A 25862-nucleotide genomic window follows, 5' to 3' on the forward strand; every position below is an offset into this window, starting at 1 on the left:
GTCTGCATGCAGAACTTTATTTCTTACCATTTCTGACTGTTGCTAATGACTAAGCAAGTTAGCTAATCAGCTCTTTTTTATCCAGCACAGGTGAAACAGCTACTTGTTTTAAAGGCAATGACATGTTCAAGTTGGCAAGGCAGGTTCTGCATTTACTAGCTGGCAATACCTACTAAGTGCGTGGTGCTGCAGGTCTGACTCCCTTGGGGATCCCTTAATGAAGCTGCAGTGAGGCTACACATAGGGCTGGCATTCACAGACTTCCATCTTCTGGGCAAAAAAGGAGATGGAGGTGAGGAGAGGTGCCACAGCCTGAAGGAATGATTCAGGGAGGAATGGTTTGGCTATTGGAGAGTAGTAACTGTACTTCACTACTAGTGAAATTCACCCAGACATCTCACAGCTTTGCTGGGTCTGTGGGCCACAGCAGAGATGATGGAAGGGCAAAAATGAGAAGCTTCATTTTATGAGGAAAAGGAATCTGTACCTTAACACCCCAAATATTTCCGTGGTTCTCATAGTTCCTTGTAGAATGCATGTTTTTCAAACAGCCCCATACTAAATGGGACCAGATCTTCCCCGCAGTGTGCATAACTTAATTGTAGGCATTATCACAGCCTTTTACCTTGAGGCCAACAAACAAATTAATGAAGCAGTAGAAATGGACCTTGTGGGTCTTTCCAGACCTCTCCTGCCCTTACTACTAGAAGAAGTAGCAGTATTGGTGGCTCTAACATTGCCAAAGTAACATCTGCCTGCATGCATTCCTTGCTTTATTTGAGTGACCAGGTCATGCTCTCCTGCTGTCTTTCCCAGACCTCTCACATCAGTACCTATTTGCATACACTCAGTCAGACCCTTGACTACTGTACTGGGACACTGTGAACAAAGATTGCAAGGCAACGTAAAACCAAGGAAACTGAAGAATGCTTTGGCACTAAAATACTGTGTCCTGTATATAGGATATACATCCTGTATTGAATTACTGGGGTCTTGATAGTACTGCCTGACCACCTGAAAGTGCTGGTATAAAAGTTTCACTAATTTGCCTGAAAAAGAAAATGGAGAGTGGAGCCTTTTGGATGTTTTCTTTAAAGGTCATAGTTCAGCTTTCTTATAGAACAGGAACAATGGTTAAAGAAAAATTACATGGAATCAATAGGCATGGGATTAAATCCTTATCACCTCAGACTTAACAGCAAAACGGTTGTTGCCTTTATTAAAGACATGTATTCACTCATGGACCAGTTCATTAAGTAGCTGTCTGAGTCACAGCAAAACAGGCGTATATGCTTTAGCTGTATGTCTTTAAAATGCAGATTCTGGTTAAAATGAGGCAAAACATACTGAAGAGTGGCTTCCCAAAACTTTTGCCTCAAATTTTATGACTTTTAAAAATCAAATTGAGTTTATTGAGTAGGACCAGACAATATTTTTATAGATATTACTGAAACAGTTCATTCTAGTATTTTAACAAAAAAACCCCTCCCATCCTTTCTTGCACTGGACACTCTACTGTGTATTTCTCCTTGTCCTTCTAATAAGTCTTAACTCCTTTAAAGCTCTTTTAAGAAAGTTAAAGGGAATCTTTTATGTAAGTTTCAAACTCTTGTCAGCTGAGGATATAAAAGCCTACTATCAAGTCAGAGTAGTAGTCTTATGTTCTCTTCTCTGTAGTCCAAAGTTGGAGCAACAACACAATAGAATTTCCTTAGAATAAGGTGACAAATTGCTTGTAACAGTTTTTCTGTGATTTACTTACTGTTCCATAAATTACTCTCCACTAATATTAATCTGATCAGCACAGTGGCACCTGCACAGTACTGACCACATGACAATTCACACTTTAACCAGGACTATGCATAGCCAGTAAATTCCTCACAACCCACTGACTATCTAGGAGGCTAAGAGACAAAACTGAGAACGTTTTCAGTGGAAAGCAGATGACAGCTGTTTTCACTTTCTATTACTAGTGGTAACTAGGATTCCACCAGCCAGGTGGGAAAAGGGTAAAAAAGACAGGCAGAGTTTATTGCTAACATTAAGAAAATGTGAAATAAGAGAATACTACTGAAATCTTCTATTTGCCTGGTGATCCTGCTATCTCCTGCGTGTTCAAAGGATTGTATGGGAAAACTGGACTTCCTCTGCCGCTCATCAGTGCCAGTACTTAAGGCATTTCAAACCGCAAAAGGTAACTACTTAGAATCATAGAATTGGAATATTCTGAGTTGGAAGGGACTCAAAAGGATCACTGATTCCAACTCCTGACCCTGCACGGGACACCCCATCATTCCCACCCTGTACCTCAGAGCATTGTCCAAATGCTCCTGGGAGCTCTGGCAGCCTTTGGGCCATAACCCTTGGGAGCCTGTTCAGTGCCCCACCACCCTCTGGGTGAAGAACCCTTTCCTAATATCCAGCCTAACCCTCTCTTGACAGCTTCATGCTGTTCCCTTGGATCCTGTCACAGAGAGCAGAGATTGGTGCTGCTTCTCTACTGCCCCTTGTGAGGGAGCTGCAGACCGTGATCAGGTCTAACCTCAGTCTCCTCCAGGCCGAACAATTCAAGAGGCCTCAGCCACTCCTTGTATGGCTTCTCCTCCAGATCCTTCACCATCTCTGTGTTCCTCCTTTGGATGCTCTCTAACAGTTTTAGCTGCTTCTTATACTGTCATGCCCAAAACTGCACACAATACTCAAGGTGAGGCTGCCCCAGTGCAGAGCAGAGCAGGACCATCCCCTCTGTCACCCAGACCGTGATGCTGACCCTGAAGCCCTCCTGGGCACAGCTGGCCCTCTTGGCTGCCAGGGCATAGCTGACTCATATTCCATTTTTTGCAGACCAGGACCCCCAGGTCTCTTTTCATGGTGCTGCTCTCCAGCCCCTTGTTCCCTAGTCTACACACACAACTAGGGTTGCCCTATCCCAGCACTAGCCCTTGCTAAACTTCATATGATTGGTGATTGCTCATCTCTCTAATTTGTCGAGGTTTCTCTGCAAGGCCTCTCTGCCCTCGAGGAAGATGACAGCTCCTCCCAGTTTAGCATGATTGGCAAACTTACTTAGTATCCCTTCGAGTCCTGCATCCCTGTCATTCATGAAGATGTTAAAGAGCACTGGCCCTAAAATGGAGCACCATTTAGGGCACTAAGCCCAAGGAAGTGAGCTCCTGAGAGAGATTTTCAGATTCTGACATAATCTGCTATGAGGCTTCTTGAGTAGTAAACTCAATTTATTTTATGTATTTTAAAAGTTATATATTTCTTTTAAAAGCTGCTTATACTTTTATTACTGTTGATAAAGGATGACACCATGGTGCCTACCATTATCATGACAACTCTTGATTAATATCCCAAGATTTTACTAAACATGACTTTGCTTTATAATTGCCCACTGCCATTTTTTTCCTCCTTTTTTTCTCCCCTACAGTATTTAGCAGCAGGCTGTGATTTGGAGGTCCCACTAGCCACAACTTGACACAGTGAAATTATGACAAATATTTCAAAGCTTGCGAAGCAAGGCACACATATTCATGAAGAAAGAAAGGGTTTGCACTCACTGCTGTCTCCTTTGCCACATGCACAGTAGAGGCCTGAGTGCTGGCCATATGAATGGTATGGACAGAACTACCATCAGTACCAGTGGTTTCATGCATCATCCTGCTTCAACTGCCCACTGTTCCCTGAAGCAGTGAGGACTGGCTGATGATAAAAGCTGGTCTTTAAGCCTCTCAGAAATCTGCAGTAGAAGAGATGGACTGCTAGAACCCTCAGGGAAGTTCCCGCAAGTCCTTGGGCTTCAGACACACTTCTTGTTTGCCAGAATACTTTTGAATAATTGGGATTCCCAGACAGCTCAGAATTTGATATTGGAGCAAATATCCTTATTCTTCATTGCTCCATGGATACACATGTTCCCCAAAACAACAGTTGGCAACACAGAGAAAGAAGGATATGTCTCCTCTTTAATTCTTTTCTTCTCTGTTACTACTTTTCTTCCCCCCCCCGCTTCTTTTTATAATTCCCTGTGTTGTGACAGGTACGCAGTGACATTAGAGTCAGTGCAAGTTTTCTAACCTATAGTGTTCAAACTGAGTGATCCAGACAAGTTTATGCCCTGCTGAACTGCTGGCATCCATATGTAATATACTCTCTGTCTAAAAGTTTCTACCACGTGTTTGGTTTTTCTGAATGTTTTAAAGGCTAGTTAATTATGAACCCTGTCTTCTTCTATTCAAGTCTGAGTTAAACATCCCCTGAGTGTCAGTGGAGCAGTCTGAATGTGTGCTGGAGCTGTGTTTTCCAAGCTGTGACTCTAAAAATCTATACTCCAATCCTGCCAGATAGAGCATTAAAGAGTCTCCATTTGGTAGCAGCTTCCTGCAACCCATTTTCAACACAAGTGGCCTTTGTAAAGAAATTCTTAGAAGCGTGAGATAAGAGAGAGGCTCTGAGTTGCAAAGTCTCGTAGTTGGGGGGCAGTTAGGGGACCTGCTAGTTTCAGCAGCCCATACTGTGCTGCACAGAGGCCACAACATCCTTGTAAACAGAGACTGGACTCAGGAAACAGACACACAGCAAAAGTCACAAAACATCCTGCCAGGAAACACCAGATTCAACAATACCATCAGCCTGCACAAAACAGCCAGCTCAAGTAACATGATGATACACACAACATACACCTGCAGAAACATTTGAAATTTGTCTTTACACTGTCATGCCTATATGGGCTCTGCACAGATATACAGTGCTCCTTATAGGCAGATATATATTCAGAGCAAAAGCATGCACACCACTAAAGCATACCTCGAAAGCACAAGCCAAGTAGGAATCTGGCACACACCCAAGTTTTACAGCATATTCTAACTACAACTTTAGTTTGATGGGCTCATCTCCTGGGATGTATAGGGATTAAATTCTCAGGGTTATCCTCCAGTGTGTACTCTTGCTCTGAAATTCTTTCCAGGTCCTGGTCTTGATTTAGCTTCCATCAGAGTAAATTCACTACTAAGAACTTCAGAAAATGCTGTTCATGTAAAAATCTGTTTTGGATAGTGAAGGTAAATAGACTTATTTCATCAAAGCTAAGCCAATACACCTATACATGCTGGGTTCTGGTGACCTTTTTGAGTTGCTACTGACATGTGAAGCATTAAAAAAAAAGTTCTGAAAGGTTTGGGTTTTTATTAATACACAAACCTGGGTTTTGCAAGTGGCTTCAAAGGATTATAATATGATCTTTAGAAGATAAATGCCTTAAATAAATGTCGGTTTTAAGAGAAAATGTTTAGGAAATTATTCTAGTCTTGGGGTTTTGGCATAGGTTTTTCTTCCACAGTGTCCCCAGGTATCAGAATCAAGAGAGCACTGACACTGGGAAGAATATTTTCATGCAGGCATGGCCTGTTAGTGAAAGGTATTGGCAGTGATGGTTGGTAGGGCCTTAAGACCGATGCAAAAACATGCTATATGCCAAGATAGAAATATGCTGATGTAGCTATGCAGTAGTTGTGTCTTGCTGTATCCACAGGCTAAATAGTCCTTTAAGCAATGCAGGAGTGGTAGTGGCATGTGCAGTGGTGGCACCACTGAGAATCCATAGCAATAGTAGTGACAAGCAGATAATGCAAGACCATTCAGGTGTTAACGCAGGAGTTACCATTTCCACAATAATTTTCCTGCAGTTTCACCGTACATGGAATTGCTTTGCAACCTGAGGAGCATTCATGTGGAGGAGACTGGAGTAAAAAAAAAAATCGCTGAACCCAAAGGTAGATGTGTGCCAATAAGTTTCAAATAGTTTCAAAGACCCAATCACCCTCTCCCTGCCCCTACTGGATATCTAATACAGGAAGCCTGAAGTGATTGCAACTTCAGTGTGCTAGACCAGGAAAGAAGCCAGGTTTATGTGTCTCTTTGTTCTTGAAAGTGACCATTATGACTAGCTCCACCCCATTCTTTGCATGACAGCACATTTGGTCACAATTTGCCTTGCTGACTGAAAGGAAGAAAAAACCACTTTTTCTGAATACTGAGAGCATCTATTAACAAGACATTGGCTACTGTAATGTCTCCAGCTGTCAAGAGACATTTCTCTCCTTGCAGTTAACATCTGACTTTGAGCATCTGAACTTTCCCTAGGAATAGGGAAATAGTTCCTAAACTAGAGAGTGCTGGAAACTTAATTTCTGTGCTTGCTTTGTTCCAGTAATACTTTTGGCCTCTTGTGACCTGTGACCTTCAAGCTGATACAACCATTTTGGATGACTTGAAATTTATATAAGTTTATCCCAAGTTTAAATTACTTTCCTCTCAACATTTATTACTGACCTGATTTATGATCTTCCTTTAAAATTCTCTATATCAGTTACACTAGCTAAGTTTGTAACACTTCAGCATTTGCCATAGTAATGGGTTTATGATGGCAGTTTCAACAAAGACACTGGAAGTCAAAAGGGTAGCAATGTCTTGGAATTTTGTCCCAGCTTTAGACACAATTCCAAAATAATTTTGAATACTAGCAAAGGCAAGTGTTTCAGAAGAGAGATCAGTAGGGATTTAATTATCATCTGTTATTAAGTGGTCATCAGTAGACTTCAGAGTTACTACTGCTGAGAACATTGTTTCTTAAGACCAGTTCCTAGAGTTTCTGGCTTAACCTTTTTCCCTTGAGTGCAACAAAGTAATGATTTTGACATTTATTGCAGTTGTTACAGTCCATTGATGCTGACTCAGTAAAACAGAACTGCAGCTATCCCATATTTGAAGATTTGGGCGAAATCCATCATTTTCAGTACATGAAAGTCTGAATTTTCACAGAAGCCACTGAAAGCATCAAAAAAGTGAAGCACCAGCACTTTGTCGCATCCCATCTGATCTTTGATTATGACTGCAATATGTGATTGAGGAGGGAAAGAAGCTTGTGCATAAGCTCATGCACAAATAGGAGTTAAAACTAAGAGGGAGAAATAAGGATTAATGCAAAATATATGGCTTCTGTAATAAGCCATCTCTCCTCCTTACAATGATCCCATGGTGAAAAGCTGTCAGCACTTAAAGGTGACAGCAAATAGGTATTCCAGGCATATAAGCCATTTATTTAAAAATAAATTCTGCAAGCAATATTTCAATGTTAATAGCAGCCGTAATGCTCAGTTCTTTATGGCTTTTTTCTGGGAAGGAGCTCTAAAGAATTTTTCAAACATTAACAGGTAAGCAGGTGATAAAGTCCTAAGACACAGGCAAGTATCATTCCCCTTCATATTGATAAGTGCATAAAAATATGTGTGGTTAAACAATAAACTACCTGAAAAGTTGAGAACAGAGCTCAGGAGCCTGGAGTCTCAGATACTCTAACTGCTCAATAGAGTGTGTAATGCAAAACAGAAAGCATGAGTGTTCATAGTATGTCTCCAAAACAGTGGTGTTTCATCTGTTTTGTTTTGCAAATACTTGCAGTAGGGTTGTGGGCCCTTGTAAAGGGTGTTCCAGCCAAATGATGAAAGGTCCATTCTTCCTAATTATCCTAGAAGAATGTTGCAAACTGTCACTGAAAACCTTGTTCTAATCCACAGTAAGCTGGAGGTGTGTGTTTAGAGGAACTAAACTGAGGCAATGCACAAAGTTATCAGGTAATTTACATATACGTGGACAGCAGGGGCTAAAACCCAGTCCTTCAGCTTCACATCCCTCCCAAGTGTGACCAAAGAAAGTGTTCAGCTACTTTAGCAGTAGGGTATTCTCTCTTGCTTCTGATTAAATATTCTAAGGTCTTAGGATTTTCAAGTGTGCAGCTTAATTCCTGAAGGTATTCAGGAGTTCTTGTCTTCCTGATTCCCTTGAAAACTTGCACTTCTTTGCAAAATTATGTCCTGGTGAAGGCTGTATGTAACTGTGGCACAACTAGACAGTTGCACAGCATGTATTCCTGTATGTGGGGCCAGTGGGATGTGGGAAAGGACTACAGGCCTGTTAGCAACAGGAACTAACTCACCACATCACTGTTGATGGTTAAATGACTTGCAGCCTAAAATCCGCCAGGCTTAAGGGTTGCATAAATTCATGGAAAGATATGAGAGAGACAGTAAAAATATAAAAAAATCTTACCAAGAACAAATGCCGAGGATGCCTGTTTTTGCCAGAGACTTTCATCAGCGTTCCCTCTTTAACAAAGATCTGAAGGAGAAAACAGCAGATTTTAATTCTAAGACTTCATTCTGAATCTTACTGAGAAAAGAGAGTATTTCTCCTGGGGAGAGAGCTACTCCAATGCCATTCATCATCACAAGAAGAGGTAGAGAACCTCAGCACTTGTTTCTAGCCTTACTCCTTATGATCTGGCTTAGTCTTTGCCTGGGTTAGCTCTGCTGCCCTTCATGGCTTGCATTTGTGTCAGTACAAAATGGGTTGGAAACGCACTTGTCCTCAGCCCACTGTTTCTGCACTGTGGACTATGCTCAGAGGTAACTGTTGCAGATTGCAAAGCTAACATGTAATGGGCTTTAGAAAAGAATTCTTGTCTTTAAAAGTCCTCTAAAATAGACAAAAAAAAAAAAAAAGGTGTAACCTTGGGCTTTAGTATGCTACACGAACTTAACTATACCTGCACATATAATTTGTATAATTTTGCAAGCACAGTACTTTTTCAGTCCATCTTGTTACTATGTATGTAGGTAGGAGTGCATATGTAAGCAGCTAAACCAGCACACTAGAACTTCATTGCACTAATGTTTGAAAAAGTCTGCCATAACTAAACTACATCAGTGGATTAGCAATCATCTGCTCTTTTCAGATGGAGAACAGATCTGGTGTACTTTTCCACTCTAGAACAGTTTATCATCAAAGAGACAAATCCTGCAAATTCTGTATGCTGGGCTTTGCAGAATTTGTTAAAGCATTACCTGGTAAGGGCAAGTGAGAATACTGATGTTAGAGAGAAAAAAGAAAAGTTGACTGCAGTATTTGGCTGATGAGTATTCTTATGCTATGAGTATGCATGCTTTGAAAATTGCTTCATGAATTTTGTTAAAGATATTGGTGGACTGAAGGGAAATTCAGAGTCGCAGAACTCAAGAAAGAAATCTTTTGAAGTGTAGAAGCAGGTTGGAGCTGAGGAGACTGGACAGGTTTGAAAGCCAGAAGAAGAAATTTGCTTTTGATATGGATAGCAAGACAGAGCTGTACAATCACTCATGTTTCTGTTGATGTGTTGCTTAAAAACAGTGCCTTGTATTAAAAACACCACGGGGGAATGGTGAAAATATAAATTTGAAAACAAATTAATTGTCCTGATTTAAGATTCTTACCCAGCTATATAAAGTGCAGAGCCTTTTCAGTCTGCAATCAATTCCTGCTAGAGTTGCAGCCTTTTGACAGGAGTATATAAGGAGGAAAGCAGTAGCTTCATCAAAATACACTACACTTGGGGTGGCTGAGCACAGCTGAAGTGAAAAGCCAAATGGCTGCTTTGTAAAAGCAGACAAAATGCATGTCTTTCTCAGCATGACCTTCTTTTTGTGCACTGCCAGAGTGATGTTTTTTAACACAAACCAGTGCTCCAACTCGTATCACAATAGCTCCATAAACATCATCTGTAGACGTCTGAAATGTGGCCATCCACACAGAGATACTGCTGGCCGGAAACAATGCCCTTACCAGCACAGGTCTGCCTGCAGCACTCACCCTTCCTGGCTGGAGGAGGCCGCTCTGCCCTCTCACACTGTGCTCAATGTGTACTAGCTTCTGCAAGTTCTCCTGGAAGAGAAAAACAGCATTTAGAAGACTGCATGGAAACTGTTTTTTATACAAGCAAGCAAATCTTCCCTCACCCCTCCTCACCATTTTATTTCTTTAGAACTGATATTACAGAATTAGGTTTCAGAGAGAACTGGGACCAAGGATTTTACACCCAGAAAGTCTTCTTCCTGCCTTACAGATTTTACAGAACCTCATCATCTGCATTCACATCTATGACCTTCTACAGTTCTTTTACCTGTGATTCCCCAGTTCACCTTCCAAAGGACCTTCTAATTCCATATGTATTTATACATTGTCTTCTTTGCCGACTTTCTGGCTCTGGGAACTAATAAAATAGGGACAGAGACAAAGTACAGTACCTGCTCCAAAGGCCTGTGCATTAGTGGCATGACACAGATAATCCAAAGCAGGCTTTGATACTTTAAGACTGTTGCTAGGATTATCTGAAGATTTACATTCTGTGATAATGGATTAATGCCTTTGCAATAGGGGATTTAAAAGGTGTACTAGTAGGCAGGCAATGAAGCTGCATTTGTTTTTTGATGCTTCGCAAAAACCAGGAAGTTTATGATCAAACTCTGATACTATTAACTGTACCTGGCCTTAAAGCATAGTCAGTCAGTGGGTACTGGCACCAGGCATGAACGTATCTATGAAAATGGTAAATAAGATTAACCTAGATAATGCTCCCATGAGAAAAAAATCAGGTGAATAAGAAGGAAGAAGGGATGTCTGTACCTCTGCAATACTGCTAGTCTTTTCAAATCTCCTTCCATTTAGCAGGTGAGGCTGTTAAAACAGAGGCTTGTGCATAGGATTCAGCTGTGGTTTTTATCTGATCAGAACAGTAGAATGAGCTGCCCAGCAGCAGTGAGTCATCGCTGGAATATGCCTAAAACTTAGGAGTCTCCTATCTAAGTTAGCCACTGTATCCTATATCCTCAGTTATACACCCAGATAAACTACAGACTAAGGACCATATTTGATACAGCTTCATGACCTGACAGCCTTTGAGTACAGTTTTCTGCTACAACAGGCAATGGTCTGTTTACCTTTGCTCCATTAAGATACCCCTGGGATTAGTGAGACTTGATTAGATCATACATTGTATCTGCCTGATACAAATCAGTGGTGTCTACAGAATCAGCTAATTAAGAAAGTTATCACAGATACCAGAAAGAGCACATCCAAGTCAACATGATGGTATGTCAAGGCTAATTTACCCTGGATTTCAGCTAACACAATTAATGTACCTATCTAGGCTTGCTTTTTGGGATAAACCTGAAATACCTCCCTATCTTACTGCCCTAGTGAAATATTGCACTTGTTAGCACGATACTAAGTTTAGTTCTTAATCAATAACTGCATGTCAAATACATGGAAATACCTACAAGGCTTGACCAGCACAGGGCTGCACTGTGCCCATGAGATGTAATTGACAGTTGGAACATTTTCAAGAATTTGAGCTGTCAAATATCTCTTTTGCAATGCAGGAAGTAACAAATGGAATTTTATAGGTCACTTCTAAAATACTGTAGGCCAATAAAATGGAAAAAACATATAAAGCAATAGCACAGGAAATATGAGGGATCATGGGACAGCTGACTTTTGCAAAAGATTTGCAAAGGACTTTCCCATCACTAAAGGGTATTTTAGCCTGGCAAGACTTGTCCAATTGACAGCTTCCACCATGAAAATGTGTTTTTCTTCTGCAGAAAAAGCAGTGTTCTCCTGTGAGTACACTCATGCCAGTGCTAGTACTACTCATCTGGGTTTCTACAACAGTGAGGGGAGAAGTTGCAGCAGCCCAGCTTTTCTCAGGACTGCTGGCAGAAGCGCCTATTGAAATGCTGATGTTTGCAATATGGGCACATGTTCACCAGGAAACAGACAGAGAAGTATTGAACTCATTTCCTGAAGGAAGTCACATGTGAACAGCCATCACATGTGAAGGATAGTGGTTTATCTGGGAATGTGGGCAACTGAGGGGGGGTATAGTTTCCTTTCAGTTCCCCAAGATTCCCTGTTTATTTAGCTTTCTTCATTGGTTTTAGAACTATCATCGTTTTTCTTTCAAAGATCCTTCACAATCCTACAATTAAGGAATAAAAGCAAAACTCCACCCAGATAGTACTGCAGATGTGGGTGTTAGAAATTCTGCTGTGGCCTTTTTAGCAGTGAACTGCAGTTTCCATAATTTTATCATGATGTCTATGCAGCAGGAACGCCTCCCCAAGGAATTCACCAGCTGTTAATAGCAACAGTGATTTATAGCTCTTAGCACCTCAGGGCCTCTAACAGATTGTAGACATTCAGAGAGTCATACAAACCCTGCTTAGTTCATCTCCTGGAATTACAGATAGACTAATACTCTGAGGTGATGGTGTGCCTTGTACTTCTTTTTGTACATCTGTAAATTGAAAGTAGTATTTTCCTACCTGGTGAAAATGCTGTAGAGATAGTTATGGTCATAATATGCTTGAAAATCCGGGGTTAATAGTTCCCAGGAAAAACTGCTAGAGTCTTATTATCATAAAACAACAACAACAAAAAAAGCTAATAATGGGTCACTGATAGTCTGTAGAAAATGTAGATCATAATTCAGTGCTCCTATGAGACTTTTGGAGTGTCGTTTGATGAGCTGGTATGTGGCAACAGAAATCTTCCTCCTTCCAGGTATATTATTTCTTAGAAATTCAGCCAGGTACACAACAATTTATTAACTCTCTAAAATAAGTGGTATTGTTCAGTTTCTTCTGTAATTAGAGTAATTATTTGCTTTTATGTTTTCTTTTTTTATAAACCGAGAGAAAGAAAAGAAGTGCTGGTTGTGGCTTTTGTGTCTGGGATATTAATTCAGGAGGATAACCTCTGATTTAGCAGAAAATTGAACTTTGTTTCTCATGAACCTGAACCTTCACAAAACCCCCTGCATTCACACAGAAGGGAAAGAAGGAAATTTTGTTTCATCTCTTCCATGCTACAGTTTTGAAAAAGAGCAGATGTGCTCTGATGATATGATAAAAAATAAGTGTAAAAATCTATTTGGAATTTGTGATTAAATTATTCCAAAACAGACACTATTAATAGCAGTTATTATACAGTCTGTGACATCGGTAAGGCTCAGATGATACAATGATGTTCTTCATATTAAAGCATGGCTTAGTAGAGAGAAAATGATTTCATGGCAATGCAACACAGTGGATTTTGGGCACTTACATATACTTCTAACTTCAGAAAAGTATTCATAGAAATCTGCCATATATCTGAGTGAAATCTAAGGAAGCAGAGGTGCCAGAAAAAGAGTGTGACCTTGATCTGTTAGGAACTGAGCTCTTAGAGTTCTCAACCTCTAACACAGAGATCCCTAAAGCTCTGAGCTTTTTCTGGAAGCTTTTCACAAGATCTCAGGTTTTTGATGAAATATTTATTTTGGTACAAAGACTGCTTAATAATGGAAAAATATGATTATAAATTCTTTTCTTGAGGAGAAGAAAAATCAGAATCACACCAGTTGAAAACTTTGCTTAGTAAGTCTGTACTTCAGACTCTAGTTTATAGAGGGGTCAGATTACATTCCTTTTTATGATAAAACTCTAGGCTTAGTAGACATCCACCCTGCAGCCTGCATCTGTTCTTTCATCTTCATAACCAATTAGTGTGTTCTTCCCTAACAATTCGTGTATGTTCATTTCTTCAACCTTAAAATCCTACCTGAAAACAAGCTCTTACTAAGAAGATTGATATTTCATTCCTTCCCCTCATATGCATTGATGCGATGATGCTACATGTGATGTTTTTCTCTTTGTCTCTTGAACTTCATGTTTTGATGCCTGAATGATTATTAACAACCCTCTCTCTGCTCAGGAAATAAAATAATAAAGAAGTGAGTTGAACGCCATCTGTAATTAACCAGGGGGATGATGTTTGCAATGTCAAAGAGTTCTTTAATATAGTAAAGGCACAGCAAAATTCTGATGCAGGATGTTAAATTCAGCAATATTCAAATGAGAAGTAAAATGTGAAAAGTACCCCAACATATGATACATTCCCAATAACTTGAAGTCTGTGACCCAGTGTAATGATAAAATACTTTGCTTTGGAAAACTATATAACTTATTTAGATACATAAATCTGAATTCAGAAATGAGTTCTAACCTATGAAAGGTTTGGCCAGTCTGGTTGTGTGATCATTTGCAAGATTATAAATCATGACCTACTCTTCTGAAGTAAAATGGGATCCCAGAATTGTGGAAGAATTATGTAAATGAGCTCAGAATCTATCTTTGATATATTTGATAGTACCTTTGAATGTTTTATATCTAAAAACATCCCAGTCTAGAAGTAGAACCATGAAAATTCCCACCTCTTCCTTCATTGCTCCACACAGCATTTCAGCAGCCCCAAGAGGGGAAAAAAACCTTTGTGCTACTGGCTATGGTGTCTTACATCTTGCACGGCTGCACTAAAGGGCATAGACCAACTCCATATCTGCAGTACTGTAAAGCAGATCTGTACAAGCCCTTGAGTCTCACCTTGGAGGAGGCTTCAGAATTTAGCAGACATATGTATTCACTTGAACAGATGTGCAGAAAACACACTATTGACCAGGAGAGCATGTGTCATGGTAGGACTCACCGCTTGGAGCATGCTGTCATTGGCTTGGTCTGTGATTTCAGAAACGATGAATAAGGCAGCTGAGGGATGAAGGAGAACAAACACCTTATATCACACAAAGGAGTAGGAAAATAACTCAAATCACTCCTGTTTGCAAGGGCATCCTTTGGCTTCTTTGTCACTTTCATAATGCAACTGCCTAGCAACTGACATGTCACACAGTGCTGTCCCCCTTCCTCCCTTCATCATTCTCTTGTGTGAAACTGCATCATGCTTGTGCTGACCCAGAGAGCTTATGAGGTCCCTTTTAAGTACCTAGCATGGCACTAAATCTTTTGGTAATGTTTTCTAGTTGCAGACTTTTGTCAATGTCTTGTGTTATAGAGAGATGAATGTAACCCAACATTAGCCACCAAACAGCATGGCAGTCTAAGATGTTACTGCTGAGGGAGAGGACATGTCATCCCTTTCCGACAGAAATGTGTATGAAGTGGTGACATGAATTAACTCCTGGATTCTCCTCTGGCAAATAATCTAGGCTAGGACATGTTTGCTGGTGCTGAGAGCAGTGGCATAACATGGCTTAGGTCCCTATTTCACATCCCATCCCCTGTGGCACAGGGCTTCCTATCAGTTTCTGGCCATAACTTGGGAGCATGCTAGCCATCGCTGGCCAGGAATGGGACAAGCATCTGCCAACCACAAATGAGGTAGGCAGTTGTGGTCAGAGGGCTTGAGTGTCTGCCCTGCTATTGTTTAAATTACTCATATAGCTGTAGTTATACTGTCAGGGACTAGGGTCAGGGACTAGGGTCCTAATCTTGCATGAGTCTCTTGGGCAGAATAGACTAACTTTCAGTCAACCGCTGACTTTATTGCTATGAGTTGGTTTGGATTTGCAATCAGTGTAAGAGGGGTGAACTGATTTCTTTAATACAATGTTACTGCTGCTTACTCCAGCCTGGAAACTACTCCCACAAGACACCACAACTAAACCTTGCTTTGATTTCAGTGGGAGTAAAAGACTTCTGCTTTATCTCATGTGTTAGACAGGATTGTGTTAGCAGTGGATGTTCCTGATTTTGCAGAACTGCTTTTTATGCAATGTCTTTCAACTTTAGGTAGCCTTAAAGAATCCAGAATACAGATATGCAAGTCAAATCTCCTGGGTTTCTCCCAAGTTCACAGAGCACAGTAGGCATACCATAGATAATGGTACACAATCAGGAAGGGGGAGCCACCCGAACTGACTTTACAATGACCCGGCCAAATATTCACAAAGCCAAAGAGGACTAGGATTTCCTCCATGGCTGGGGCAAAACTACAATGTCTGCACTATGCCTGTATAGATGATATTTTCTTCTTCTGTAAGTTTCATCACATCAAAACTACAGGAAGCCCGTATGTTTCAATTAAAAAAAAAAAAAAAGATTCTTGTCCTAAATAATTTGTCTAAATTAGTAATCAGTTTTTATAGATTTTACATCTAACCTATTAATGCAAAATCTTGAAAATAATCATCTTCCATATACTACCAGTATAGACATCTTGCACCTCTTTAGAAGCAATGTTAGCATTTTTCTTCTACCAGTTTCATTTTACCTTGTGTGGCTTCATACTCTGTAGAATCAGGACAAAGATTATTCAAGTAATCTGTAGGAAATGACCAAACAAACACAGACATCCAACAATCAGAATACAGGTCGACATAATTTGTAGTATTGTTAGCTAAAACATTAAATCCTAATCACAAAATCAGATGCTGGTTAGGATTGGAAAGGCCATTAAGTATCATCTTGTTCAAATCTCTCTGCCATGGGCAGGAACACCTTCCAGCAGACCAGGTTGCTCAAAGCCCCATCCAACCATGAACACGTCCAGGAATGGGGCATCCACAGTAATGTCCCACAGCATTTTACTCCCAAATAGTTAAGCGTATATATAGCCACTTTCCAAAGCAAAACTTTCATCTTTGATGGTATTTTACTTTGAGAATCAATGCAAGAGCATTGATACAGATTTGAGCTGCTCACATAACTTGGTAGGTATAAATAAATAAACAGTGACAAAATTGTTTCTTGGTCAAGAGAATTGCTGAGTAGCACCACTTTACAAATAACTGTTCTTCTGATGAATTCTGTTTTCCCATCTGAACAAACGTTGTTGGCTACATTTATAGTTAGTGTAAATGAATCATATGCTTTTTATGGGCACAGGAAGGAGACACTAGTTCTGTACAAGCAGGGTTCAAAAAACTACTACTGAACTTAATCATATTCTGAAAATAGGTTCTGTAAGATACCTACAGTAGTGCTTAGTGTGACAGCAATTATATTTGCATTATATACAAACCTTTAACTAGTGGTTTTTTGGACTACTTTTCTTGGATCATCTGCTTATTCTTTGGGTCTTTATGCTTTTAAAGACTGTAGTATGTAAGTGCTACAGTTTTAAGAGCCTAGTCTGGAAATACTTCATTCTTATCTTGCTGGTTAGTCCAGGCTCCTAAATTCTGCATCCAAGAACTAGAGACCTCTGTGCTGAGATTGGTGCTGTGCATGGATGTCTGTTCCCTTGAATATTTTATCCATACACATTTCTCTTTCTAGTGCTGTGCCTTCTCTGGCATCCTGAATGCTACCTGGCTTTTACCAGCATTCTGGAAAGCATCTGCCTGTACTCAGGCAGGCAGGAAGGGATTGTGTGATGCCATCAGGCAGTATTCAGTGTTCTTTTTCACTGCTGCAAGCTCTGTCCTTAGCTATGGACTGAGTGGACAAATCCTTTTGGTTGTGGTGCAGTAAGTGGTAACCAATATCCTCATAAATACCCTTCCTTATCTGGTAGAATCAGCCAGTTATCACACAAGTATGCCTGAGAATCTGAAGGACTGCACTGTTCCAGACTCATCCTGTCCTAGCAGGCAAAGAGGGGCTTGGTTTCTTGAGGTTAAGAACTAAAGTAGTAAACCTATTTTCTGTAATACCTTAATCCAGCAGACCTTCTCTCACTGGACACAAAAGCTGTTGTTTTCCCAGTTTTCAGTACCTGGGACAAGGAGGAGCTCAAGTTGTTTCAAGCATAGATGGAATCCAGTCACTGGAGCTTCACTGAAGCCCTTCCAGCTTCGTCACAAAATACCATGATGCATGTTTGCAATTTATCTTGTGGACCACAGAAATGGGAAAACAGAGAACAGAAGGGCTATTTCTGACAGGGATATGCCAATTCTCTTTACATAAATGCAGTATTTGCGTGCATGCACCTCAAACACTCTGTGGATCATGTGAGACTGCTAAGTACTGCAAGCCACAAGTCTGGGAAGTTGCCCTTAATGTAGACACACCCAGAGAGGGAAGAAAGAAAAAAAGTCCTAGTATTGGCATCCAGTGTTCATTTCTATTGCTTGTACTGAAAAAGCAAATCCAGCTGTGAATAATGAGTTGCATCCTTGATCAAAACGTCTGGAGCAAGATGAACCTGCTGGTAATCTGTGTTGTTAATAAATTTTCCATATGGTCACTTTGTTCTGCTGCTTTTATAGAAGTCCCTTCTAGTATGCTGTGCCCTTCATCAGCTGTATGGGCAGGGTTTATGGCTATCTTGTTACTGTACCATGCATAACTAATCTTGCATCCCTGTCCACCCACACATATACATATGCCCAAAATATTTCTCTATCTTTATGTCTATGGATCCTTGCTCTTTTGTGTTCTGACTAAATTACTTGACAACACTGAGTTTCATTGTTACATTTCACCATTTCCTTCCCTAGCCAGTTCTAAACTTCCCAATTCTTTCTAAGGGCCACATCCTGCTTCAGAAAGCCTGCTCTCCTCACAGGCTCAGACTTGCTAGATTTGGGGTGGCTTGCAGGAAGGAACATAACACCCCCTCCGGAGAGACTCAGGTGGTAGTTATACATATGGTCCTGAATGTAAAGGGAAGGTATAACTGTAAATGTAAAATCTGTAAGTGTACCCTTAATTTAAATTTATATCTCTGCCTCCTATAATGCAGCAAGATTGGAGTGGGTTTTTGACTAATCACTAGCTTTAGATGTACTGTGCATAGGACTTATGGTGCAGTACTGGGTACAGCTGCTTTGTTGATAAGGATACAGGATGCAGTGCAGTCTCCTCTCTGAGTCCACCTGTCTTCTACTGTCTCTGGTAACTGCCCTTGATATAATAAAAAATCAAACCTGTTTGTTGGCAGTGAGGCTGAACTCTGCCTCTCCTGATTCACAGAAGGAAAAAGCCAAGAAGGAATGGCTAAAAGGACCTGACTACACTTTTTTGTGACCTTTCAACGTGACTGTCCTGTAGAAGTGCCTGCCTCTTCCCAGGCTGCCTGACACTTCCTGAATCCTGTACTAAGCATATTGAAGTTCCCAGGAAATCCCATACTTCTTTAGCCCTATTTTAGCTGTTTTGGCGTCAATGTGTAGCACAGTGGAGGCACAGAACATCATGGGAGTGTTTTTATTGGGTACTTTCGCGAGTGATTTTACTGGTTTTTAAGAGTGATTTTACTGACCTGTGAGCATCACACGATATTGGAAGACACGCTGCACCACTTTCAAAAGCTGGTGTTTCACACTGTAAGGGCTGTCACCAGAGCTCTGCTGTCCTCAGTGGAAGGGAAGAAACACAAAGATCAGGGGGGATGCGAGCTCAGCAGCAAACTGCCATCTTAGTTATAATCCTAGTTGTTAACTCTAACACATCCCCAAAGAGCTTGATAAGTTAATAAGTTACTGAGAAACCACTCCACTATATTTCAGCAAAATATACTCATGGATCTGTAGATTCACCAACACACATTCTGTATGCACACAGGAGTTTGTGGGTAACAGAGATAGAAACAAACATATCATGCACAAGTGAATTTCTCACTTCAATTTTAGCACCAGGGCTATGAAGACTATTCTTCCATTCTACCCTATGTGTGAACACTGGTGGAGTTCCAGAAAAAAAAAAAATCTTTGAGTAATCCCCATGGCAAAGCCATGCATCAGTGCACGTAAAAAAACATGTGAGCCTTACCTCAAACTCCTGAATCATGGTAGCCAGTTGTGAATATTTAAGGCACTTTTCATCTAGCAAAGCCAAATTCCTGTCAAACTGCATAATGTATGCTGTATGGTGATTCAGCCTTGATTTTCTGGAGAGAAAAACATCAGCAACTTTCTGGTGTTCCTCCCTAAGGCCACAGAAAGAAAAGAACTAGCAAATAAACAAACATATAAATAAAAGTGAAGAAGCAGAGCCATACTTCTTGCTCATTGTGTTAGACCCACAGTGGCTCAGGACACTGAGCACCTAAAGCCTTGGCTAAACGGAAGGAAAGAGGGAATGCTTCAGTGACAGACTGGACAACACCACGGGCTGCTGTAGAATGGGCACCCTGCAGGGCTGGTCCTTTGGCTGAGCCTCTGCCAGAGCAGCACTGTGAGGCTCCTTTCAGGACATGGCTCCCGCTTCTGTAAACAGACCTTCCAAATGCTGCAGTGCTTTGAGCACTGTTTGTGGGGGAGAATATAACATCTGTTGTAATATCAGATCTTCAGCTCTCCTTCACTGCCTGCTTCTCAGCACTGCCTCACTGTCATCTGTCATCTGTCCCAGTATTCAGATGCACAGTATTGAAATATTTACAAAGCATGTACAAGGAGAGAACAGAATTAAATCTGGGTTCACAAAAGAGGAATCGTACTTAACAGAGGAACGTGAGTTCCTGGGTGTTGTTCATTTTATCCCCAGAGCCACAGAGTAGTTCTGGACAGAACTCTTAGGGCATTTACGGTTGTGTTCCTTTTGTCTTAGGGAACTGGCAGCATGCTGTTAGAGTAGGGTTCTGGCTTCTTTAGTACCCAAGTCATTTTAGATCCCAGCTGGAAACACTACTTCTGTTTGTGTTCTGAGTGTATAAATCATAAATCATCAATGACACTTTTTAAGTCTTTCTGCCAACAGTCCCTTGGTGGACACAAACCAAAACACAGTTCCCTTTAGCCTCTCCTTTCCTTGTTGTGTGTTTTCACTGGGAAGTGCAGGGCTGCAAGGAGACCTGTGCCCTGCATTTAGCATTGTTACTGAAAAAATTCTCCTCATCTAATTGCCTTCCTTAATTTCTCAGTGCAGAAATAGGATCATCCATTCTCAGTGACCACTGCCTCCTGGAGTCCAGCAGGCTGGAGGTGTGGGGCTTCACAGTCCATCATTCAATAGAACCTGGCAGCCTGGCTTAAGTCAGGGGTCTCCTCAACAGAATGAATTTTGGAGCTTTGTCTGTCCTAGTCATGGTCTTATTCTCTCATGGAAAGAATGTGCCCTGTAAGGATGTTTGATGGAGTCCATTAACAGGCTGCCAGTGTCTGTTTGGCTTGGAAGCCTAGGGTAGCAGATTCCTGCCTTGGTGCTGGGAGCAAGGGGCTGTCCCTTAACTGAGAGCTACACAGCTGCTATGTAGATTTCTGTAAGCAGGTGATCTTTAGGATTGGTTCTGATATAAGTTGTTCCTGCTTCCCACAGCATGAGTCTGTGACCTTCAGGCCATGAGTGTGAAGCCACTTGGTGATGACTGAGAACTGGCAGGGGATAATGCATATGAAGCTGACTGTTCTCCCACTGACCGACAGGGCCATTTCAGAGTCATGGGCTGTTCACTGGACACATACTTCAGAATTTGATTTCTTAGCCTGACAGTCTCTACATTTACTTCCTTCCTGTCTGTATGCAAAATTTGCCAACATAGTTCAGGTTCTACTCTTCATTTCTGCTGGGATGGTCAAGGGAACACCAATGAGTTCACCCACCTGCTGTGGAGGGTATGTTAAGGCCATCAAACTATGCCATTGTGTACTTGCCATTTAAGGACTCTCTCTTCCAGTTCTTCTAGGATGTCTTGGTGTAATTCATAAATTTCAGGGAGTTCACTTAAACCCTGCTTGAGTTTAACTTGTTCATTTTCATCATCATCTCCAAGCACTTTCAAGATACCTTCATAGAAATCCTGTGAACAACAGCATTGAAATGAGGCAAACAGATTTAAAATATCTTTTCTGAAATTATTATTACTATTTCTTGACTCCTAAACTACGCTCTCTAGGAATTAAAAGGTATGCTATCAACAGCAAAAGTGTTCAGTATAGCAAGGAGATCACAGAATATTTTTTCTTCCATCCATTAGTTCATACACAGTTTCAGCTGAATCCCACAATGCTATCAACCTAAAATTGAACAGTTCACCAGATTGATCCATAAGACCCTTATGCATACAATAAATTTGGTATCTTTTTATTCACCTTGCCTTTTCCCCCTGTTTTTCTGGGTGTGGTTTGTTTCATTTTTACAGTGCTTCTTAACCCAAAACATAATTTTTAAAAGTGAAGGATGAGCTTCTCACCTCATCTAGAGGTGCTAGAATTTGCACTACCTACACTTCTGAACTTAAATTTAAGCTATGAAACAAATAATTTTCCCTATGAAACCTGAGTCCTTTCTTCCTCATCTTAGAAATGGTTTTCATCATGAAGTGTTTTATAAATTATGTTGGCATAGGAGTAATTTCCTCTATATTAAAATATAGCCAGCTCTGGTACATAATAGGGCACCTATTTAAGAATGCATAGCAAAATGCTTTCCCAGGTTTGAGCTGGAAGTGAGGAATAAGACCTCCATCTGAAACTGCAGTGATAATTTGTCTTAGATCCCCAGAAGTTAGAAAATCATCCCAACAGCAGCGAGCAAATATTTTGTGTGCAAGACATTGCTTAACGTCTGCTTCATCCAGAGCTCTCAATGCTGAAATGGTTTCAGGTCAAAGCCCCATTCCTACAGAATCCTTCTCTGATTCAGACTTGTAAAGGAGCTTTTGTCAGGGCCTGGATACACTTTAGTGACTTTGGTCACTGTGCTGCCCTGGCCCTTTCCAGGTGCCTACCAGCCACTGCTGTTTCCCCTGTCTGCTGCTGCCACTCATGTTCCCTCTTCACAGGCAGTGGCTAGAGAAGCTCAGGCATTTAAAGCTGCCTGGGCTTTGGCCTGAATCAAATTGTGGCAATGGGTGCAAGGTGATGCACAACACAGGGCAGGGAGGCTGAGGCTGTGCACAGGTAGAGCCAACACTTTGCTGCTGAGCGACGTTCCTAGGCAGGTTCCTAACCCAGGGGCTCTGGCTGCCTGTGCCAGGAGCTAAGGCACTGTAACTAGATGATTCATCATCTTAGCAGTATCTGGTGTTCAAAAGCATCAGCTTTCATTCAATAAAATTCAATAAAATTTAAAGGGTCTGATTTCCATATTACTACAAAGTACAAGTGATAGAAGAGCAGTAATGCAGTATCCAGTGTTTGCCTGAGGATGGTCCTCTAGCAGAACTGTTAAAAGGTTTAATCCTCCTCTGTATTCCCTGTAAGGAGATGAGCCTGTGTGTTTCTCCATCTTGGTCAACCTGGGCTCTTACTGTTGAATTATCCGTTCCTTCTAGTCAGGTCTACATGGTTAAAGTATCTAAATCTCAGTTTTTCTATGAAAATAAGTGAACAATTAGAAACCTAAGTGCATCCCAGTTTGTGATGAGAGCAGAAACTTGGCATTTATGTACAATTCCTCAGAAACTGATTCTGTGAGTCCTTTTTCCAGTCTTTTTCTGCATCCCAGTAAGTCATGATGGGCTTGGAGATTTTATTGCGCAGGATGAGGAAAAAAGTGTGAAAGTGAAAACTAAAGTAAATACTCAAAACAGGTCAGTAGAGAGGCCACATTAACTGTGAAGCCTGAAAGCTCCTGATGACTTGTTTTGGTGCAGCAGCTGCAGACTAAGAGGTTGTGAAGCTTCCTTTCTTATAAAAATATGATCTTTCCTTACCTGATCTTCCTTTCCTTTTTTTTTTTTTTTTGGCGTGTGTGAAGGTAAGGCCTAGGGCATTGCAGCATTCTCTCGTATTGCTAGGCACCCTACACATGCTGGTTTTTTCCAGTAAGTACCTCAAGTTGGGTATTGTCTTCAAATTCAGCATTAAAATAATTGAACTGAGGGTTTGCAGCTGAATATACTTAGATTCACTGACTTTGAAGCTAGGAGGGGACCATATTGATATGATATGATCTAGTGTAGTCTAGTCAGTAGTCCAGACCACAAGACTTACTAGAATATAGCATTACTAGGAAAACAACCAACTTTGATTTAAGACAGAGTCTACCACATGTTATGGTTAGGCTAACACTGCATCCTGAGGAAAAAAAACAAGTCCCAATAGGGACTCTTGGTGATCTCATGAAGGGTCAGGTAGTTTATAACCACATACAAAGCCCAAGCATCTAGTCACAGCAGAGCTGGTTTTAAAGCCCTAGCTGCATCCCACAAACTAAGACCATCACATCAGCAGTTCATTTTCCACCAGATTTGCACTGCACTCTGCTTTAACCTGATGCAGATCTAGTGAGAAGGAAACCTCTGGTGTCTGATCAATCTGGCCAGATCCATTCTGTGAATCTATTTTTTCACATGCGGCTCTGCAACAGTGAGTTATTAGTAAATCTGATGTTTTTTCAAAAGTACACTAAAAACATTCTCTGCCTGCCCACAGATTTTTATCCAGTTCATTGGATGAAAAAAATACAGCTGCTTTCACAATTGCTGGGAAGGTTATTTTGCTGGATGCGTTAATAGAAATGGCAGCTAGATTTTTCCAGAGACCATTTCCTGGCCTCCTGCTCCACTGTGTGTTCTGGCTGAATGTGCTGTGAAAGAAAGGAGGGGCTTGATAAAAAGGAACCTCTAAAGTTGCACAGTTCATTGAAAGATGCCAAACTGTTTCTGTCCAGCCCTGAACCAGGGGGGAATAGGCTGTGTGTCTTCATTTGTCATGGTCTAGTGATGAAGGAACCTATTGCTCAGAAAAAAAATTCTGTTCCCTGAATTTTTAGGGACAATCTTATGAACGTCCCTGGGCCATACTGGGATTTACCATGGCATTTCTCATGACTCTGGCTTCTGTCTAGTTAAATTTTTTAATTAGATAGGGTTATTAAGGAGGAGTCTAAAAAGAACTGACTTCCATAAAACTTGCTAATGTCCAGGTATGAGAAACTCATCAGAGTATGCTTCACTGTGAATCTATACTTTACATTAGATTGCCCACTTTGGATTGATTAAATCAAGGTTGCTGTATTGATTTCAGCATGGTGGGATTGGATTGTTATGACTGTGATCCTGCTGAAAATTTCTGTAAGAAGCAGGAGAGACTCCAGTCAAAGAACTTCAGAGTTCCTCTCTCACCGATAAGGGACTGCCTCCAGGCAAGATCAGGTTTTAGTCTCCTCAGATTCATTCGTGGCTTTTCTGTTGTTACTGTCAACTGCAGTGAACACACTGGCTCTCCATGAACTGGGATGACTGGATTATCTAATGGATACTAGCCAAGAGTCAAACATACAGTGTTGGGGTTTTTTAGCAACTATAAGAGCTAAAACATTTGTTTTCTGAAAAGCCACTAGAACTAGGTTAAAAAAAGATCATGATGACAGTTTTCTTTTTGATTAACTATATCCTGGATAAAACAATATCATCAAGATTTCTGAAAAAGTATAATTATGTTTCCTAATTATCTAGGTCTGATTTCCACAATATGTTCTGCCCCAGTACCATAAATAATCCCAATGTTGTGTTAATAAATTTCCAATTTTTTCTGATGTGAATTAGCCTATCTAAGTTCATGTTTCAGCCAGTGTATAATCCAGAAGTTTTTCATCCAACTAAGACAATCAAGCTGTCTTCTGGATGCTTTTATTAACTCAAAGGAATCTGCAACCTTTCAAAGTCCTCAGTCATCATAATTAATCCAGACCAGGGAAAGGGAAAGAATCTAAAGGGTTCTTTCAGCTTATTGTGCCTGGACAAGTGAATAGTTGTAGTAAATTCACTACTGATGTGCTTAAGTAATCTATTATGTTACAAAGATGTCATCTTTTCCAAATTAACATCAAACAGCTCTGTATCTTTCCACTTTCCACCACAAGTGAGCAACAGGATTAACACTCCTTTCCCACAGCATCTCAGTGGATTTAATTAGTTATTAATTGTCTGTCCCCTTGATTATAATGAATTCTCAGACAAATAATTAAATTCCAGTTGTCTGGATAGCCAGCTTTCTAATGATTAATAAAAACCCTGTAGCATAACAGTAATCACTATAAACATCCATTAAAAAATAATTATGTCACTGTTGAAAATGCTGAGTGCTTGTGAAGCCATTAATCAGATGCAAAGTGCTTTTCCAGTCTCACTGACTGTAATCAGTCATGGCACCTGAAGGTCTCTGAGTCTGTCACAAAAGCCCAATGTCTAAGTGGAGGAGGTATTAAACACTGAGTCCATATAATTCCCTGATGGACCAAAGCTTTCTTAGAACAGCTTCATGAACTGAAGTTGTTTGGTTCAAGGCTCTGGTGTGGTAGCTGCAAAGCTCAATCTCATCC

The 25862-nt window shown here is 40.7% G+C and overlaps 1 protein-coding gene across 2 annotated transcripts in view; it reads right to left on the minus strand.

Moving 5' to 3' along the window:
* Positions 1–25862, minus strand: part of FGD5 (FYVE, RhoGEF and PH domain containing 5) — a 95386-nt gene that overhangs the window by 16190 nt on the left and 53334 nt on the right. Inside the window, exons 6-12 of one of the 2 annotated variants that reach the window (XM_069027981.1) lie at positions 21248–21393; positions 19425–19581; positions 18916–19000; positions 15979–16029; positions 14398–14456; positions 9685–9756; positions 8110–8178 (exon numbers count right to left, since the gene is read on the minus strand). In XM_069027981.1, the coding sequence (XP_068884082.1) occupies positions 8110–8178; positions 9685–9756; positions 14398–14456; positions 15979–16029; positions 18916–19000; positions 19425–19581; positions 21248–21393 (639 nt within the window). Of the gene's footprint in view, positions 1–8109; positions 8179–9684; positions 9757–14397; positions 14457–15978; positions 16030–18915; positions 19004–19424; positions 19582–21247; positions 21394–25862 lie in introns of both variants that reach the window. The other variant, XM_069027980.1, reaches the window with a different exon arrangement.

Source organism: Aphelocoma coerulescens, chromosome 12, assembly GCF_041296385.1.
Source record: "Aphelocoma coerulescens isolate FSJ_1873_10779 chromosome 12, UR_Acoe_1.0, whole genome shotgun sequence".
Classification (NCBI taxonomy): domain Eukaryota; kingdom Metazoa; phylum Chordata; class Aves; order Passeriformes; family Corvidae; genus Aphelocoma; species Aphelocoma coerulescens.